This window comes from Oncorhynchus keta, chromosome 3 (genome assembly GCF_023373465.1).
Source record: "Oncorhynchus keta strain PuntledgeMale-10-30-2019 chromosome 3, Oket_V2, whole genome shotgun sequence".
Taxonomy (NCBI): domain Eukaryota; kingdom Metazoa; phylum Chordata; class Actinopteri; order Salmoniformes; family Salmonidae; genus Oncorhynchus; species Oncorhynchus keta.
In genome coordinates, this window is record NC_068423.1 from 25943994 (window position 1) to 25964874 (window position 20881).

At 46.5% G+C, this 20881-nt stretch overlaps 1 protein-coding gene and 1 long non-coding RNA gene across 4 annotated transcripts in view; one reads left to right on the top strand and one right to left on the bottom strand.

The window, feature by feature from the left end:
* The window catches only part of sft2d1 (SFT2 domain containing 1), a 49037-nt gene that overhangs the window by 18535 nt on the left and 9621 nt on the right, over positions 1 to 20881 (top strand). The window contains exons 4-6 of the mRNA XM_052494410.1: positions 6949 to 7030; positions 9475 to 9510; positions 9826 to 9884. Coding sequence (XP_052350370.1) covers positions 6949 to 7030; positions 9475 to 9510; positions 9826 to 9884 — 177 coding nt within the window. The remainder of the gene's footprint in view (positions 1 to 6948; positions 7031 to 9474; positions 9511 to 9825; positions 9885 to 20881) is intronic.
* LOC127915183 (uncharacterized) lies at positions 12350 to 14353 on the bottom strand. Of its 3 annotated transcripts, none has more exons than XR_008090483.1 (5): positions 14283 to 14353; positions 13611 to 13658; positions 12988 to 13131; positions 12844 to 12939; positions 12399 to 12461 (listed from the first exon to the last, which is right to left on the bottom strand). It is a non-coding gene; the product is annotated as an uncharacterized LOC127915183 (long non-coding RNA). The 3 variants fall into 3 exon arrangements; XR_008090492.1 differs by lacking the exon at positions 14283 to 14353 and adding an exon at positions 13851 to 13921; XR_008090493.1 differs by lacking the exon at positions 12844 to 12939 and having other exon boundaries at positions 12350 to 12509.

The window sequence follows — 20881 nt, forward strand, 5'->3', positions numbered from 1 at the left end:
CAATGACTGGGGGACAAGAGTTACACAACCACAAAGACAGACTGACAATGTCTTGTGTGTGGTTACACAACCACAATGCTGTGTGAAACAGACTGCAGTGTCTGTTCTGGTTACACAACCACAATGCTGTGAAACAGACTAGGGGACAATGTCTCGTGTGTGTGGTTACCACAACCACAACTAGGGGACAATGTCTGTGGTTACAAACAGACTAGGGGACAATGTCTTGTGTGTGTGTGTGGTTACACAACCACAATGCTGTGTGAAACAGACTAGGGGACAATGTCTTGTGTGTGGTTACACAACCACAATGCTGTGTGAAACAGACTAGGGGACAGTGTCTTGTGTGTGTGTGGTTACACAACCACAATGCTGTGTAAAATAGACTAGGGGACAGTGTCTTGTGTGTGGTTACACAACCACAACACTGTGTGAAACAGACTAGGGGACAATGTCTTGTGTGTGTGGTTACACAACCACAACACTGTGTGAAATAGACTAGGGGACAGTGTCTTGTGTGTGGTTACACAACCACAACACTGTGTGAAACAGACTAGGGGACAGTGTCTTGTGTGTGGTTACACAACCACAACGCTGTGTGAAATAGACTAGGGGACAGTGTCTTGTGTGTTAACTCCTGGTTACTGTTCTGAACCACAAACAGTGGTGTCATGTTTACACTGGGCCTTTGTCCCAAATGGAATGTAGTGCACTAGATTTAACCAGGGCCCATATGTAGGGAATAGGGTGCCATTTGCAGCACAGACAGGGCTTTTGTCTAGTATGTCCACACAGGAAGTGGAAGTGCTCAGACTTGTCATTTTTCAATCAATGTGTATATTCGGCTATGCAGGTTAATAAGTGGCACGTTGTATAATATTTAGGCTCACAAGCCCCTCAGCATATGATGGTTATGTAATGGTGACTTTAACAGTTACTACTACTCAAACTGGCTCTGTTGGAAAAGCTTGTCTGCCTGAGAACCCCCCCCCCATGTGTTCCCACACACACACACACACACACACACACACACTGCACCTCTCTGCACTTTTCCCAGGTTAGCTAGTTCATGATCTACCTGTGGTTCTAGATCACTCATGTGTTCCCACAAAATTCTCACAGAAATGTTTCAATTGGACCTCATATTTATTCATTGAATGGTCCCCCCCCAATCATCAGGTTCCCACCTATAAATATCTGGGCTTTTTGGATTGACAAAGGATTTAACATTTAAAAAAACATACTGATGAGCTAGTTAAAAAACTAAGATATAAAGTGGACTTTTAAAATAGATATTGCCTCTCCCTAAACAGCAGGAAGCAGATTATACAGTCCACTTTCCTGACAGTTCTTGACTATGGTGACACTATTTACCAGCATGCAACAGCCACCACTACGCTTAGCTGTTAACGGTATGACGGTATGACTTTACGTTGTAGCTGTCATGTTTTACGGTATGACAAATTTTACGTTGTAGCTGTCATGTTATATACGGTATGACTTTACGCTGTAGCTGTCATGTACGCGGTATGCTGTACGTTGTAGCTGTCATGTTATATACGGTATGCTGTCTTTACGGTATGACTTTAGCTGTCATGTTATATACGGTATGACTTTACGTAGCTGTTGACGGTATGACTTTACGTTGTAGCTGTCATGTTATATACGGTATGACTTTACTTTATGTCATGTTATATACTGTAGCTGTCATGTTATATACGGTATGACTTTTTAGCTGTCGTTGTAGCTGTCATGTTATTACGGTATGACTTTACGTTGTAGCTGGTATACGCTGTACGGTATACGGTATGACTATGACTTTACGTTTAGCTGTCGTTGTAGCTGTCATGTTATATACGGTATGACTTTATGTTGTAGCTGTCATGTTATATACGGTATGACTTTACGGTATGTTGCTGTCTGTCATGTTATATACGGTATGTTGTTATATACGGTATGACTTTACGTTGTAGCTGTCATGTTATATACGGTATGACTTTACGCTGTAGCTGTCATGTTGTTATATACGGTATGACTTTACGTTGTAGCTGTCATGTTATATACGGTATGACTTTACGTTGTAGCTGTCATGTTATATACGGTATGACTTTACGTTGTAGCTGTCATGTTGTTATATACGGTATGACTTTACGTTGTAGCTGTCATGTTATATACGGTATGACTTTACGTTGTAGCTGTCATGTTGTTATATACGGTATGACTTTACGTTGTAGCTGTCATGTTATATACGGTATGACTTTACGTTGTAGCTGTCATAATAAACTGGTTACGCTGTAGCTGTCTTATAACGGTATGATGTTAGCTGTCATGTTGTTATATACATCCAGCACCTTAAGCCCTTCATGTTATATACGGTATGACTTTGTTGTAGCTGTCATGTTATATACGGTATGACTTTCGTTGTAGCTGTCCTCAGCTCATGTTTATAGCATGACTCCGTTGTAGCTGTCCTCTACCTTCCCTCAGCTCCATGACTTTACGTTGTAGCTGTCTACCCATCCTAGCTCCTTCCCCTTCAGCTCCACTCCAGCTGTCATGTTGTTATATACGGTATCCTAGCTGTCCCCGTCCCCTCAGCTCCACTCCACGTCCTCCCCGTCCCCTCAGCTCCACTCCACGTCCTCCCCTTCCCCTCAGCTCCCCTCAGCTCCACATCCTCCCTTCCCCTCAGCCCTCATCCCCCCTTCCCCTCCCTCCTCCCACATCCTCTCCTTCCCCTCAGCTCCACTCCACATCCTCTCCTTCCTTCCCATCCCTCTCCTCAGCTCCAGCTCCCTCCACATCCTCTCCTTCCCCTCAGCTCAGCTCCACTCCACATCCTCTCCTTCAGCTCAGCTCCCTCCACATCCTCTCCTTCCCCTCAGCTCAGCTCCACTCCACATCCTCTCCTTCCCCCAGCTCAGCTCCACTCCACATCCTCTCCTTCCCCCAGCTCAGCTCCACTCACATCCTCTCCTTCCCCTCAGCTCAGCTCCCTCCACATCCTCTCCTTCCCCTCCTCATCCTCTCCTTCCCCTCAGCTCCCAGCTCAGCTCCACTCCCTCCTTCCTTCAGCTCAGCTCCCTCCACATCCTCTCCCCTCAGCTCAGCTCCACTCCACATCCTCTCCTTCCCCTCAGCTCAGCTCCACTCCACATCCTCTCCTTCCCCTCAGCTCAGCTCCACTCCACATCCTCTCCTTCCCCTCAGCTCAGCTCCACTCCACATCCTCTCCTTCCCCTCAGCTCAGCTCCACTCCACATCCTCTCCTTCCCCTCAGCTCAGCTCCACTCCACATCCTCTCCTTCCCCTCAGCTCGGCTCACTCCACATCCTCTCCTTCCCCTCAGCTCAGCTCCACATCCTCTCCTTCCCCTCAGCTCAGCTCCCATCCTCTCCCCAGCTCAGCTCCACTCCACATCCTCTCCTTCCCCTCAGCTCAGCTCCTCCACATCCTCTCCTTCCCCTCAGCTCAGCTCCACTCCACATCCTCTCCTTCCCCTCAGCTCCACATCCTCTCCTTCCCCTCAGCTCCATCCTCTCCTTCCACTCCACATCCTCTCCTTCCCCTCAGCTCCACTCCACATCCTCCCCTTCCCCTCAGCTCCACTCCACATCCTCTCCTTCCCCTCAGCTCCACTCCACATCCTCTCCTTCCCCTCACCCCCCTTCCCCTCACCTCCACTCCACATCCTCTCCTTCCCCTCACCTCCACTCCACATCCTCTCCTTCAGCTCAGCTCCACTCCACATCCTCTCCTTCAGCTCAGCTCCACTCCACATCCTCTCCTTCCTCAGCTCAGCTCCACTCCACATCCTCTCCTTCCCCTCAGCTCCACATCCTCTCCTTCCCCCAGCTCAGCTCCACTCCACATCCTCTCCTTCCCCCCAGCTCAGCTCCACTCCACATCCTCTCCTTCCCCTCAGCTCCAGCTCCACATCCTCTCCTTCCCCTCAGCTCCACATCCTCTCCTTCAGCTCAGCTCTCCACATCCTCTCCTTCAGCTCAGCTCCCTCCACATCCTCTCCTTCAGCTCAGCTCAGCTCCACTCCACATCCTCTCCTTCCCCTCAGCTCAGCTCCACTCCACATCCTCTCCTTCCCCTCAGCTCAGCTCCACTCCCATCCTCTCCTTCCCCCCAGCTCAGCTCCACTCCACATCCTCTCCTTCCCCTCAGCTCAGCTCCTCCACATCCTCTCCTTCCCCTCAGCTCCACTCCACATCCTCTCCTTCCCCTCAGCTCCACTCCACATCCTCTCCTTCACCTCAGCTCCACTCCACATCCTCTCCTTCCCCTCAGCTCCACTCCACATCCTCTCCTTCCCCTCAGCTCAGCTCCACTCCACATCCTCTCCTTCCCCTCAGCTCAGCTCCACTCCACATCCTCTCCTTCCCCTCAGCTCAGCTCCACTCCACATCCTCTCCTTCCCCTCAGCTCCACATCCTCTCCTTCCCCTCCTCCCATCCTCTCCTTCCCCTGAGCTCCACTCCACATCCTCTCCCCTCATCCGCTCCTTCCAGCTCAGCTCCACATCCGCTCCACATCCTCTCCTTCCCCTCAGCTTCCACATCCTCTCCTTCCCCTCAGCTCCCACATCCCTCCTTCCCCTCAGCTCCACATCCCTCTCCCCTTCCCCTCAGCTCCACATCCTCTCCTTCCCCTCAGCTCCAAATCCTCTCCTTCCCCTCAGCTCCACATCCTCTCCTTCCCCTCAGCCTTCCTCTCCTTCCCCTCAGCTCCACATCCTCTCCTTCCCCTCAGCTCCACATCCTCTCCTTCCCCTCAGCTCCACATCCTCTCCTTCCCCTCAGCTCCACATCCTCTCCTTCCCCTCAGCTCCACATCCTCTCCTTCCCCTCAGCTCCACATCCTCTCCTTCCCCTCAGCTCCACATCCTCTCCTTCCCCTCAGCTCCACATCCTCTCCTTCCCCTCAGCTCCACATCCTCTCCTTCCCCTCAGCTCCACATCCTCTCCTTCCCCTCAGCTCCACATCCTCTCCTTCCCCTCAGCTCCCCTCAACTCCACATCACATCCCCCTTCCCCTCAGCTCCACATCACATCCTCTCCTTCCCCTCAGCTCCACATCACATCCTCTCCTTCCCCTCAGCTCCACATCACATCCTCTCCTTCCCCTCAGCTCCACATCACATCCTCTCCTTCCCCTCAGCTCCACATCACATCCTCTCCTTCCCCTCAGCTCCACATCACATCCTCTCCTTCCTCAGCTCCGCTCCACATCCTCTCTTTCCCCTCAGCTCCGCTCCACATCCTCTCCTTCCCCTCAGCTCCGCTCCACATCTCCTCCTTCCCCTCAGCTCCGCTCCACATCCTCTCCTTCCCCTCAGCTCCCGCTACACAGCCCTCAGCTCCGCTCCACATCCTCTCCTTCCCCTCAGCTCCACATCCTCTCTTTCCCCTCCTCCACATCCTCTCCCCTCAGCTCAGCTCCGCTCCACATCCTCTCCTTCCCCTCACCTCCACTTCCTCTCCTCCGCCACTCCTCTTCTCTCCCCCTCTTCCACCTTCCTCTCCTCTCCCCCTCCTTCACCCTGCGACTGTCCGTGGCTTCCTGCCCACGTCACCAGTCACAGATAGACAGCGTTCTTCTGTCTCATCTGACCTGATTACCTCATGACCTGCCTCATGACCAGCCCCTTCTCCCCCTCAGCTTCACTCCACTTCACCCCGTGGCTGTCTGAGAGCCTGTTTGCGTCACCAGTCACAGATAGACGGATGTGATACACACACACACACACACACTGACACACAGCGCCATGAAGATGACGCATTCAGTTGGCTGGGGCTAGATGGAGAGGTGGCAGGCAGGGTCGTAGGTCAGGTGGATGCATCTCTCCAGGGTCTTTGTGTGAAAGCAGGGTCGTAGGTCAGGTGGATGCATCTCTCCAGGGTCTTTGTGTGAAAGCAGGGTCGTAGGTCAGGTGGAAGCATCTCTCCAGGGTCTTTGTGTGAAAGCAGGGTCGTAGGTCAGGTGGAAGCATTTCTCCAGGGTCTTTGTGTGAAAGCGGGGTCGTAGGTCAGGTGGATCCATCTCTCTAGAGCTGGGGGGGGGGGGCAGAAAAAAGGTGGGAGGAAGTGATGATTTGATAAAGATGACAGATGCACTCAAAAATAGATCCCATCAGGGCTGGAAATGAAATGGGTGGGTGCTTAACTAATGATACTGATGACTGATCATGTAAGGGAGACGGGGTGGGGATTGTTGTACGTGGGTTTAAATGTGACTGTGTTCCATGTAATGTCCTTACAAGCTGTAGCCAATAATAGATGGCTTATTATATAATCCACCACAGAGTATCTATTCACACTGTTCAAAAGACAATGTATTTGTTTTGCTTGTCAGTTATGTAAATAGCAATTTTTTTCTCCCTGTTTTTAAAATGGGGAATCTGTGATTGTTACATCTATTTAATGACTCAAATGAGTGATAATATAGCCATTTTCATTCTTGAAGAGCATATTCTAAATTACTCATGAGCTTAGTTCAAACGGTCTTACTTACTTCCATCACTACCCCAAATATAAGATTGGAGTACTCCATTGTTTGTAAACAATGGGATTGTAAACAAACACTGTATCGCCTCAAAACAAGATTCAAACAATGATCTTGATGTCACGGATAGTTAGTCTTTGCAATAATTGCACCGTCTATACATTTGCGAGTGGTTCAATTTCTCCAGCCCCATCGCTCAGCTGTATGCCGAAAAAGTGGTGGGGCGAGTTTGTTGTTTGAATCCCAGATTCCCCCTTTAATAAAGGTCTCTATCATCATACATTTATTTTCAGGATTTTTTTTTAACAAAAAATGGTTTCTCTGGGCCTGTGTGATCAATATGTTGTCTATTGAAATCTAGAAATCTGAAATCTAGAATCTATTAGGCATTATTTCTATGTTGTAACCAGTGTGTTTTGCGTTATCTGTCTGCAGCACCTGTTTCCTGATGGGACCCGTGAAGCAGCTGAAGAGAATGTTTGAACCGACCAGACTGATAGCCACCTGTGTTGTGTTGGTAACTACCAACTGCACATCCCCATATTCAACTGTTAAATAGCCTAGCTTCTGCTTATAGCCTAGCTTCTGCTTATAGCCTAGCTTCTGCTTATAGCCTAGCGTCTGCTTTTAGCCTAGCTTCTGCTTTTAGCCTAGCTTCTGCTTATAGCCTAGCTTCTGCTTATAGCCTAGCGTCTGCTTATAGCCTAGCTTCTGCTAATAGCTTAGCTTCTGCTAATAGCCTAGCTTCTGCTTATAGCCTAGCGTCTGCTTATAGCCTAGCTTCTGCTTATAGCCGAGCTTCTGCTTATAGCCTAGCGTCTGCTTTTAGCTATAGCCTAGCTTCTGCTTATAGCCTAGCTTCTGCTTATAGCCTAGCTTCTGCTTAAAGCCTAGCTTCTGCTTAAAGCCTAGCTTCTGCTTATAGCCTAGCTTCTGCTTATAGCCTAGCTTCTGCTTATAGCCTAGCTTCTGCTTATAGCCTAGCTATAAGACGGACACTGGTTTAGTGTTCCGTGATACTTCTGTTCTTAAGGGACTAGTTTAGGACAGACGGACACTAGTTTAGGACAGACGGACACTAGTTTAGGACAGGCGGACACTAGTTTAGGACAGACGGACACTGGCTTAGGACAGACGGACACTGGTTTAGTGTTCCGTGATACTTCTGTTCTTAAGGGACTAGTTTAGGACAGACGGACACTAGTTTAGGACAGACGGACACTAGTTTAGGACAGACGGACACTAGTTTAGGACAGACGGACACTGGCTTAGGACAGACGGACACTGGCTTAGGACAGACGGACACTGGCTTAGGACAGACGGACACTGGTTTAGTGTTCCGTGATACTTCTGTTCTTAAGGGACTAGTTTAGGACAGACAGACACTAGTTTAGGACAGACAGACACTAGTTTAGGACAGACGGACACTAGTTTAGGACAGACGGACACTAGTTTAGGACAGGCGGACACTAGTTTAGGACAGACGGACACTGGCTTAGGACAGACGGACACTGGTTTAGTGTTCCGTGATACTTCTGTTCTTAAGGGACTAGTTTAGGACAGACGGACACTAGTTTAGGACAGACGGACACTAGTTTAGGACAGACGGACACTAGCTTAGGACAGACGGACACTGGCTTAGGACAGACGGACACTGGCTTAGGACAGACGGACACTGGCTTAGGACAGACGGACACTGGCTTAGGACAGACGGACACTGGCTTAGGACAGACGGACACTGGCTTAGGACAGACGGACACTAGTTTAGGACAGACGGACACTAGTTTAGGACAGACGGACACTAGTTTAGGACAGACGGACACTGGCTTAGGACAGACAGACACTGGTTTAGTGTTCCGTGATACTTCTGTTCTTAAGGGACTAGTTTAGGACAGACAGACACTAGTTTAGGACAGACGGACACTAGTTTTTCCATGACTGGAAAAAGTCTAAACATTTTAAATGACAACTTAGAGTGACTGTAACTCCCGATGTGTCCTCCTGTTTTAGATTTGGTTGATTTAGGAAATGCTAGCAGACATGTCTGATTTATTATTATTTCAAACGTGAGTTGGGTCCAGGGTGTGGTTCGATGTGGGTGTCTCGTGCGCGTTCGCAGGTGGGAAGAGTTAGCCAAATTATTTAACAAATTAGCTTCAGCCGGCTGGTGTACGACCGTGGCAAAGGTAGTTTGACTTTGGATAGCCCATCTCTGGGGCTATAAATTACACCATTTTAAAAGACACAATATTTTCATGTTCCACACTTTTTTAAATGTTGTAATTAAATGCTTTAAACACTTGTATATCAATTTCTACATTGTATAGTTGGTTTGAGGTTGAAATTCGTAGTTGAAATTTGAAAAAGTCATTGAAATTTGGAGATATTGTCATTTTAATATAATTTCCCATGTACATTGTGTAGTTTACAAATGGTCCCTATAACAAGCCCCATTGGGATATCCAAAGTTAACCCAAATTTACCACAGGTATTACGATCAGGTCGTGTGCAGTTGCACTCTGAATTGATGATTATTTGTGTGTGGCCAGCTGTGGACATGTGGGCAGGATTGAAACAAACCTTCATTTACGTTCTGACGCAGACATGACTACAAGTCTCACAAAACTAATACCTGTGGTAACTGCACGCGACTTGATCGTAATACCTGTGGTAAATTTGGGTCAAAATTATCTTATTTACATTTCGTAGTCAATTTTGGGATGCCAAATAGGCTTTTTTCTTAAAAAAAACAAAACTTTTTTTTAGGGTCAGTTACTCTTTAAGGTTGATCTGCTGTTAGGGCAAGTCAAAACACACAAAGCAGAGGGGTGATCTGAAGTAAATCCCTCACAGTAGATTACACATGAATCAAATTATGAGTTAATCACAGTAGAATAGATAATATGTTAATTTAACCAATATTCAGAAGGTTTACTTTTGTTTTTATCTTTCTGCCTCCAGCTCTGTCTCGTTTTGACTCTATGTGCAGTTTTCTGGGTAAGTATCTGAAAGCCTCTAAACAGTTCAGTTGTGACCCTAACCCAACGTTTCCCAAACTCAGTCCTGGGGACCCCAAGAGGTGCATGTTTTGTTTTTTTTGCCCATAAATCTACACAGCTGATTCAAATAATTGATGAGCTTGATGATGAGTTGATTATTTAAATCAGCTGTGTAGTGCTAGGGGCAAAACCCCAAACTTGTACCCTTTTGGGGTCCCCGGGACCGAGTTTGGGAAACGCTGCCGTGTGCACTATAACAAATCTACAACACAGCTGTTTGACAAAAGACATGAGATTGGTTCTGTCTCTGTAGTGGCAAAAGAAGGGACTGGCCATCATCTTCTGCATTCTACAGTTCTTAGCAATGACATGGTAAGTAACACTATCCTCTCACACTTTATTTTAAGAGTGTGAAATGTCAGAATAATAGTAGAGAGAATGATTTATTTCAGCTTTTATTTCTTTCATCACATTCCCAGTGGGTCATAAGTTTACATACACTGAATTAGTATTTGGTAGCATTGCCTTTAAATTGTTTAACTTGGGTCAAACGTTTCGGGTAGCCTTCCACAAGCTTCCCACAAAAAGTTGGGTGAATTTTGGCCCATTCGTCCTGACAGAGCTGGTGTAACTGAGTCAGGTTTGTAAGGCCTCCTTGCTCGTACACGCTTTTTCAGTTCTGTCCACACATTTTCTATAGGTTTGAGGTCAGGGTTTTGTGATGACCACTCCAATACCTTGACTTTGTTGTCCTTAAAAGCATTTTGCCACAACTTTGGAAGTATGCTTGGGGTCATTGTCCATTTGGAAGACCCATTTGCAACCAAGCTTTAACTTCCTGACTGATGTCTTGAGATGCTTCAATATATCCACATAATTTTCCTACCTCATGATGCCATCTATTTTGTGAAGTGCACCAGTACCTCAGAATTTCCGAGGTCACCCACCTCTCATGACCTCCGAGCCCCCCAGAGGTCACCCTCCTCTCATGACCTCCGAGCCCCCCAGAGGTCACCCTCCTCTCATGACCTCCGAGCCCCCCAGAGGTCACCCTCATGACCTCTGAGCCCCCCAGAGGTCACCCCTCTCACGCTCACATTTTGTTCTGGCACCTCCCGATTTACAAATTCTGCTCTGGCAAGATCTGAAAACAGCCTTTGGTGGAGTGAACTTCTCAAACGTTAATGAATTAGAGCCGTTTGCTGCTGAAGAGTGGGCCAAGTTGTCAGTAGAAAGGTGCAGCAAGCTACAAGAAACATTTGTTGGCAGTTATTAAGGCTTTGCAACCCCCCCCCAGAAAAAAAATATTTGATTCTGCAGTTTGGAAAATCCAAAATAATGTGTGGGATTTATTTATGGAAAGTGAAAGATGTCAATATATTTGGTTGCAAATGTATCACAATCAACCTTCTTCAAAAGAGACATGCTATCTGCAACGTCAGTGCTGGTAAACTTTTCCTCCTTTGGTACATTTGCACGATGTCATAACACACCTACACAGTCTTCTATTGCTCACTTATCACCAGACTGCAGTTCATTTGATGGGGGGGAGGGTGGAGCTGACTTGGCACCAGCTGATTGGCTCACTGGGCTCGTGCGTATGATGTTCATGGGTAAAACCTTAGACGTGCACTGTGCACGTGCTGTTGTACCTGCCTTTACTTCACTGACTTGGTTTTTGTTGTTTTTGTATCATGTACACGTTTAAAATGGCGTTCAAATACAGTAGACAACAAATGGACAATAAAAATAATCCTAACAGCAAAGATGAAAGAAGACCAGCCTGCTGGCCTTACTGGGTGGATACGAACATGAACCCCAGCTGTTTAGGATGGGGCATCACACCTTAGTGATATGAACATTAACCCCAGCTGTTTAGGAGAGGCATCACACCTTAGTGATAGGAACATTAACCCCAGCTGTTTAGGAGGGGCATCACACCTTAGTGATATGAACATTAACCCCAGCTGTTTAGGAGGGGATTAACACCTTAGTGATAGGAACATTAACCCCAGCTGTTTAGGAGGGGCATCACACCTTAGTGATATGAACATTAACCCCAGCTGTTTAGGAGAGGCATCACACCTTAGTGATATGAACATTAACCCCAGCTGTTTAGGAGGGGCATCACACCTTAGTGATAGGAACATTAACCCCAGCTGTTTAGGAGAGGCATCACACCTTAGTGATATGAACATTAACCCCAGCTGTTTAGGAGGGGCATCACACCTTAGTGATAGGAACATTAACCCCAGCTGTTTAGGAGGGGATTAACACCTTAGTGATATGAACATTAACCCCAGCTGTTTAGGAGGGGCATCACACCTTAGTGATATGAACATTAACCCCAGCTGTTTAGGAGAGGCATCACACCTTAGTGATATGAACATTAACCCCAGCTGTTTAGGAGGGGCATCACACCTTAGTGATATGAACATTAACCCCAGCTGTTTAGGAGGGGATTAACACCTTAGTGATAGGAACATTAACCCCAGCTGTTTAGGAGGGGCATCACACCTTAGTGATATGAACATTAACCCCAGCTGTTTAGGAGAGGCATCACACCTTAGTGATATGAACATTAACCCCAGCTGTTTAGGAGGGGCATCACACCTTAGTGATAGGAACATTAACCCCAGCTGTTTAGGAGGGGATTAACACCTTAGTGATATGAACATTAACCCCAGCTGTTTAGGAGAGGCATCACACCTTAGTGATATGAACATTAACCCCAGCTGTTTAGGAGAGGCATCACACCTTAGTGATATGAACATTAACCCCAGCTGTTTAGGAGAGGCATCACACCTTAGTGATAGGAACATTAACCCCAGCTGTTTAGGAGGGGCATCACACCTTAGTGATATGAACATTAACCCCAGCTGTTTAGGAGGGGCATCACACCTTAGTGATAGGAACATTAACCCCAGCTGTTTAGGAGAGGCATCACACCTTAGTGATATGAACATTAACCCCAGCTGTTTAGGAGAGGCATCACACCTTAGTGATATGAACATTAACCCCAGCTGTTTAGGAGAGGCATCACACCTTAGTGATAGGAACATTAACCCCAGCTGTTTAGGAGGGGCATCACACCTTAGTGATAGGAACATTAACCCCAGCTGTTTAGGAGGGGCATCACACCTTAGTGATAGGAACATTAACCCCAGCTGTTTAGGAGGGCATCACACCTTAGTGATAGGAACATTAACCCCAGCTGTTTAGGAGGGCATCACACCTTAGTGATATGAACATTAACCCCAGCTGTTTAGGAGAGGCATCACACCTTAGTGATATGAACATTAACCCCAGCTGTTTAGGAGGGGCATCACACCTTAGTGATAGGAACATTAACCCCAGCTGTTTAGGAGAGGCATCACACCTTAGTGATATGAACATTAACCCCAGCTGTTTAGGAGAGGCATCACACCTTAGTGATAGGAACATTAACCCCAGCTGTTTAGGAGGGGCATCACACCTTAGTGATATGAACATTAACCCCAGCTGTTTAGGAGGGGATTAACACCTTAGTGATATGAACATTAACCCCAGCTGTTTAGGAGAGGCATCACACCTTAGTGATAGGAACATTAACCCCAGCTGTTTAGGAGGGGCATCACACCTTAGTGATAGGAACATTAACCCCAGCTGTTTAGGAGAGGCATCACACCTTAGTGATATGAACATTAACCCCAGCTGTTTAGGAGGGGCATCGCACCTTAGTGATATGAACATTAACCCCAGCTGTTTAGGAGGGGATTAACACCTTAGTGATAGGAACATTAACCCCAGCTGTTTAGGAGGGGATTAACACCTTAGTGATAGGAACATTAACCCCAGCTGTTTAGGAGGGGCATCACACCTTAGTGATATGAACATTAACCCCAGCTGTTTAGGAGGGGATTAACACCTTAGTGATAGGAACATTAACCCCAGCTGTTTAGGAGAGGCATCACACCTTAGTGATATGAACATTAACCCCAGCTGTTTAGGAGAGGCATCACACCTTAGTGATATGAACATTAACCCCAGCTGTTTAGGAGGGGCATCACACCTTAGTGATATGAACATTAACCCCAGCTGTTTAGGAGGGCATCACACCTTAGTGATATGAACATTAACCCCAGCTGTTTAGGAGGGGATTAACACCTTAGTGATATGAACATTAACCCCAGCTGTTTAGGAGGGGCATCACACCTTAGTGATAGGAACATTAACCCCAGCTGTTTAGGAGAGGCATCACACCTTAGTGATATGAACATTAACCCCAGCTGTTTAGGAGGGGCATCACACCTTAGTGATATGAACATTAACCCCAGCTGTTTAGGAGAGGCATCACACCTTAGTGATATGAACATTAACCCCAGCTGTTTAGGAGGGGATTAACACCTTAGTGATATGAACATTAACCCCAGCTGTTTAGGATGGGCATCACACCTTAGTGATAGGAACATTAACCCCAGCTGTTTAGGAGGGGCATCACACCTTAGTGATATGAACATTAACCCCAGCTGTTTAGGATGGGCATCACACCTTAGTGATATGAACATTAACCCCAGCTGTTTAGGAGGGGCATCACACCTTAGTGATATGAACATTAACCCCAGCTGTTTAGGAGGGGATTAACACCTTAGTGATAGGAACATTAACCCCAGCTGTTTAGGAGAGGCATCACACCTTAGTGATATGAACATTAACCCCAGCTGTTTAGGATGGGCATCACACCTTAGTGATAGGAACATTAACCCCAGCTGTTTAGGAGAGGCATCACACCTTAGTGATATGAACATTAACCCCAGCTGTTTAGGAGGGGATTAACACCTTAGTGATATGAACATTAACCCCAGCTGTTTAGGAGGGGCATCACACCTTAGTGATAGGAACATTAACCCCAGCTGTTTAGGAGGGGCATCACACCTTAGTGATATGAACATTAACCCCAGCTGTTTAGGATGGGCATCACACCTTAGTGATAGGAACATTAACCCCAGCTGTTTAGGAGGGGCATCACACCTGGTATAAAGGCTTGACTAGTTCTGTTATTTCTGCCGGGGCGTTCCCTATACCTGCACCCAGAGGGGAGTAGTAGTTCAGGGTCCAGGTCCTTGGGTCTTAAAGGATCTTGTGAGCCTTGCTAAGGGCCCTGACCTTAAAGATCTCATCCAAGCCTGTGTTTGACTCAAAGTACCTTGCCTACCCTGGACACAACCTGGCTGGCAGGATCTCTGACTGTTATTGTACTGTTGTCCCTGGATACAACCTGATTGGCGGGATCTCTGACTGTTATTGTACTGTTGTCCCTGGATACAACCTGATTGGCGGGATCTCTGACTGTTATTGTACTGTTGTCCCTGGATACAACCTGATTGGCAGGATCTCTGACTGTTACCGTACTGTTGTCCCTGGATACAACCTGATTGGCGGGATCTCTGACTGTTATTGTACTGTTGTCCCTGGATACAACCTGATTGGCAGGATCTCTGACTGTTATCGTACTGTTGTCCCTGGATACAACCTGATTGGCAGGATCTCTGACTGTTATCGTACTGTTGTCCCTGGATACAACCTGATTGGCAGGATCTCTGACTGTTACCGTACTGTTGTCCCTGGATACAACCTGATTGGCAGGATCTCTGACTGTTACCGTACTGTTGTCCCTGGATACAACCTGACTGGCAGGATCTCTGACTGTTATCGTACTGTTGTCCCTGGATACAACCTGATTGGCAGGATCTCTGACTGTTATCGTACTGTTGTCCCTGGACACAACCTGATTGGCAGGATCTCTGACTGTTATTTTACTGTTGTACCTGCCTGTCCTGGACACAACCTGATTGGCAGGATCACTTGCAGGTCAATGAAATGTACATGCTGGGAAGCAGGAAGCAAAAAGCACTTGTTGACGTTTTTGCATGTAGATGTTGAAAGGTTTGTATAGAGGCGTGTATGTTTGCATATTGATTGTGTGTGTGGGTGTGTGTCTAGCTGTCATTCCAACCTACTGAGATGTCACCTTCCTCTCTCTCACTGTGGTACCTGTCCTAGTCTGATAGATATCACCTTCCTCTCTCTCACTGTGATACCTGTCCTAGTCTGATAGATATCACCTTCCTCTCTCTCACTGTGGTACCTGTCCTAGTCTGATAGATATCACCTTCCTCTCTCTCACTGGTACATGTCCTAGTCTGATACACATGACCCTCTCTCACTGTGGTACCTGTCCTAGTCTGATAGATATCACATTCCTCTCTCTCACTGTGGTACCTGTCCTAGTCTGATACACATGACCCTCTCTCACTGTGATACCTGTCCTAGTCTGATAGATATCACCTTCCTCTCTCTCACTGTGGTACCTGTCCTAGTCTGATAGATATCACCTTCCTCTCTCTCACTGGTACATGTCCTAGTCTGATAGATATCACCTTCCTCTCTCTCACTGGTACATGTCCTAGTCTGATAGATATCACCTTCCTCTCTCTCACTGTGTTACCTGTCCTAGTCTGATAGATATCACCTTCCCCTCTCTCACTGTGGTACCTGTCCTAGTCTGATAGATGTCACATTCCTCTCTCTCCCACTGTGTGGTTCCTGCCTGTCCTAGTCTGATAGACATCACCTTGGCAACCACCAGGCATACACACACGCACGTCTTGGCATAGTACATCACAGTACATCACATACGCACACCGAGATGCACTCAGACCTGTCTGTGTGTGGGAGTGTATTTCCTGTAACAATCCCCCCTCGGTCCATTGACCGACACAGACGGTCTAAAACAGGCCTATTAGTCAGAATGGAACAGGAATTCCTGCTCACTTCTCAGATGCTCAAATGAGATGCCAAACGTACCAGAATATATTATCCAAATGGTTAATCATTGATCTGGATGTTCTCATGAGGAAGTTAGTTGGTTGTCTGATACTCTTATACCGTATTCTGTATTGATACCCTTTTCTATCATACCCCCTCAGTGACCAGCCCACGTTAACAAAACAGAAGTATTCAGGCCCCTTCCTCTCATGTTGTTACATTACAGCCTTATTCTGAAATGGATGAAATCGATGAAAAAATTCTAATCAATCTTCACACAATACCCCATAATGACATCACAATACCCCATAATGACATCACAATACCCCATAATGACATCACAATAACCCCATAATGACATCACAATACCTCATAATGACATCACAATAACCCCATAATGACATCACAATAACCCCATAATGACATCACAATAACCCCATAATGACATCACAATACCCCATAATGACATCACAATAACCCCATAATGACATCACAATAACCCCATAATGACATCACAATACCCCATAATGACACCACAATACCCCATAATGACATCACAATACCCCATAATGACATCACAATACCCCATAATGACACCACAATACCCCATAATGACATCACAATACCCCATAATGACATCACAATAACCCTATAATGACATCACAATACCCCATAATGACATCACAATACCCCATAATGACAATTGAGCTCGGGTGCATCCTGTTTCCACTCATCATCCTTGATGTTTCTACAACTTGATTGGAGTCCACCTGTGGTAAATTCAATTGATTGGACATGATTTGGAAAGGCGCACGCCTGTCTATATAAGGTTTTTGTCAGAGCAAAACCAAGCCATGAGGTCAAAAGGAATTGTCCGTAGAGTGCCGAGACAGGATTGTGCCGAGGCACAGATTTGGGGAAGGGTACCAAAAATGTCTGCAGCATTGAAGGTCCCCAAGAACACATTCTTATTTGGAAGAAGTTTGGAACCATCAAGACTCTTCCTAGAGCTGGTCATCTGGCCAATCTGAGCAATTGGGGGGAGAAGGACCTTGGTCAGGGAGGTGACCAAGAACCCGATGGCCTTAATTTCTAAAAACCTGGTTTTGCCTTTTCATTATGGGGTATTATGATGTCATTATGGGGTATTGTGATGTCATTATGGAGTATTGTGATGTCATTATGGAGTATTGTGTGTAGATTTACGGAACAAAACCAATTTAATCCATTTCAGAATAAGATTAATGTAATAAAATGTGGGAAAAGTAAAGGGGTCTGAGTACTTTCCGAAGGCATTGTAATATTACAACTAAACGTCACCTTTAAACGTCCCTTTTTCAGGACCCTGTCTTTCTAAGATAATTAAATAAAAATCCAAATAACTTCACAGATCTTCATTGTAAAGGGTTTAAACACTGTTTCCCATGTTTGTTCAATGAACCATAAACAATTAACGAACATGCACCTGTGGAACGGTCGTTAAGACACTAACAGCTTACAGACGGTAGGCAATTAAGGTCATAGTTATGAAAACTTAGGACACTGAAGAGGCCTTTCTACTGACTCTAAAAAAAAACACCAAAAGAAAGATGCCCAGGGTCCCTGCTCATCTGTGTTAACGTGCCTTAGGCATGCTGCAAGGAGGCATGAGGACTGCAGATGTGGCCAGGGCAATAAATTGCAATGTCCATTCTGTGAGACTCCTAAGACAGCGCTACATGGAGACAGGCCGTACAGCTGATTGTCCTCGCAGTGACAGACGAATGTAACAAGTCCTGCACAGGATCGGTACATCCGAACACCACACCTCATCACAGGTACAGGATGGCAACAACAACTGCTCGAGTTACCCCAGGAACGCACAATCACTCCATCAGTGCTCAGCCTGGCTGAGAGAGGCTGGACTGGGGGGTTGTAGGCCTGTTGTAAGGCAGGTCCTCACCAACAACGTTGCCTAGGGGCACAAACCCACCGTCGCTGGACCAGACAGGACTGGCAAAAAGTGTTCTTCCCTGACGAGTCGCTGTTTTGTCTCACCAGGGGTGATGGTTGTATTCGTGTTTTTTTGTCGATGGAATGAGCGTTACACCGAGGCCTGTACTTGGGATCGATTTGGAGGTGGAGGGTCCGTCATGGTCTGGGGCGGTGTGTCACAGCATCATAAGACTGAGCTTGTTGTCATTGCAGGCAATCTCAATGCTGTGGGTTGCAGGGAAGACATCCCTCCTTCATGTGTTACCCTTCCTGCAGGCTCATCCTGACATGACCCTCCAGCATGACAATGCCACCAGCCATACTGCTCGTTCTGTGCGTGATTTCCTGCAAGACAGGAATGTCAGTGTTCTGCCATGGCCAGAGAAGAGCCCGGATCTCAATCCCATTGAGCACGTCTGGGACCTGTTGGATCGGAGGGTGAGGGCTAGGGCCCTTCCCCCCCAGGGATGTCTGGGACCTGTTGGATCGGAGGGTGAGGGCTAGGGCCCTTCCCCCCAGGGATGTCTGAGACTCGTTGGATTGGAGGGTGCGGGCTAGGGCCATTCCCCCCCCAGAAATGTCCGGGAACTTGCAGGTGCCTTGGTGGAAGAGTGGGGTAACCTCTCACAGCAAGAACTGGCAAATCTGGTGCAGTCCATGAGGAGGAGATGCACTGCAGTACTTAATGCAGCTGGTGGCCACACCAGATACTGACTGTTACTTTTGATTTTGAACCCTCCCTTTGTTCAGGGACACATTATTCCATTTCTGTTAGTCACATGTCTGTGGAACTTGTTCAGTTTGTCTCAGTTTTTGAATCTTATGTTCTTACAAATATTTACACATGTTAAGTTTGCTGAAAATACGCAGTTGACAGTGAAAGGACGTTTTCTTTTTTTGCTGAGTTTAGTATCCACCCCCTCAGTGAACAGCCCACGTTGACAAAATGTCACATTACAACTAGTATACAACCTGACCATGACATCACAAAAGAGATTATAGTTGAGCCTCTTAAAAGTAATTCCCTGATGATGATGATTATGTATTTAAAATCCTCAACCCTCTCTCCCAGGCCACTCCATTAGGTTTCAGCTTGCCTCAATAACCCGGATGTAATCCTCTTGTTATGGCCAGGCATCATTTATTAAAGGGATAGTTTGAGATTTTGGCAATTTAAGCTCTTCCCCCCCCCTACTTACCCAGAGTTTAGCGCAATGACTGGAAGTCTAGTCTACAGGAGCATCTAGCATGCTCTCTACTCCTGTATACTTCTAATTATTGCGCTAACGCCAGTTAGCAATGGCTCCAGAAACTACCTTCAACTTCTTTCAAACTGCGACATAGACAGAGCCGTACAAATGGTATCCGTGAGTTCACCTGACTCTCTCTGGGTAAGTAGGAAAAAAAACAGGGCTTAATTGCACAAATCTCAAACTATCTCTTTAAGGACAGTAATGTGCTCTATCAAAATGGTGTAATTCCTCTGATAATAGTCTCAGTGAATGTCATTATCTCTGTCTTGTATTTATCTTTGTGATAATATTGGGGGGGGTTCAAGACTTAAGCCACATTGAAGGTTTGTTATTAGGCTTGGTTTGTTATTCTGTTATAAGACTGTGTTTTATTATTATTATTCATATAGCTGGGAGACAAACTGGTCTTTTCATGATGAGTTAGTCTATTGCGGCGGCAGGGTAGCCTAGTTGTTAGAGTGTAGAGGCGGCAGGGTAGCCTAGTTGTTAGTGTAGAGGCGGCAGGGTAGCCTAGTTGTTAGTGTAGAGGCGGCAGGGTAGCCTAGTTGTTAGTGTAGGGGCGGCAGGGTAGCCTAGTGGTTAGAGCGTTGGACTAGTAACCGGAAGGTTGCAAGTTCAAACCCCCGAGCTGACAAGGTGTCTGTCGTTCTGCCCCTGAACAGGCAGTTAACCCACGGTTCCTAGGCCGTCATTGAAAATAAGAATTTGTTCTAAACTGACTTGCCTGGTTAAATAAAGGTAAACTATTTTTTCCATATTGACCCCACCTCTCTTCATGTTATGTAATGGGAAAGAGTTCATTCACATTGGGTCTGATGATTATACTACTGGTCATACTTTTCAATATGATCTGTCAAAAATACCGATCACACCTCCAGGGAGATGGCCTGAGCGAGTCTAGTTCTTTTCAGACCGGGTGGTCTTATGGACAGATACTCCAATCTCCGCTGTGGAGCTTTGTAGCTCCTTCAGGGTTATCTTTGGTCTCTTTGTTGCCTCTCTGATTAATGCCCTCCTTGCCTGGTCCGTGAGTTTTGGTGGGCGGCCCTCTCTTGGCCGGTTTGTATATAACCCAACCCTGATCTGTACTTCTCCACAACTTTGTCCCTGACCTGTTTGGAGAGCTCCTTGGTCAACATAGTGGTCCCCCTTGCTTGGTTGTGTTGCAGACTCTGGGGCCTTTCAGAACAGAACATTATCTATATATATATATATATATATACTGAGATCATGTGACACTTAGATTGCACACAGGTGGACTTTATTGAACTAATTATTTAACTCCTGAAGGTAATTGGTTGCACCAGATCTTATTTAGGGGCTCCATAGCAAAGG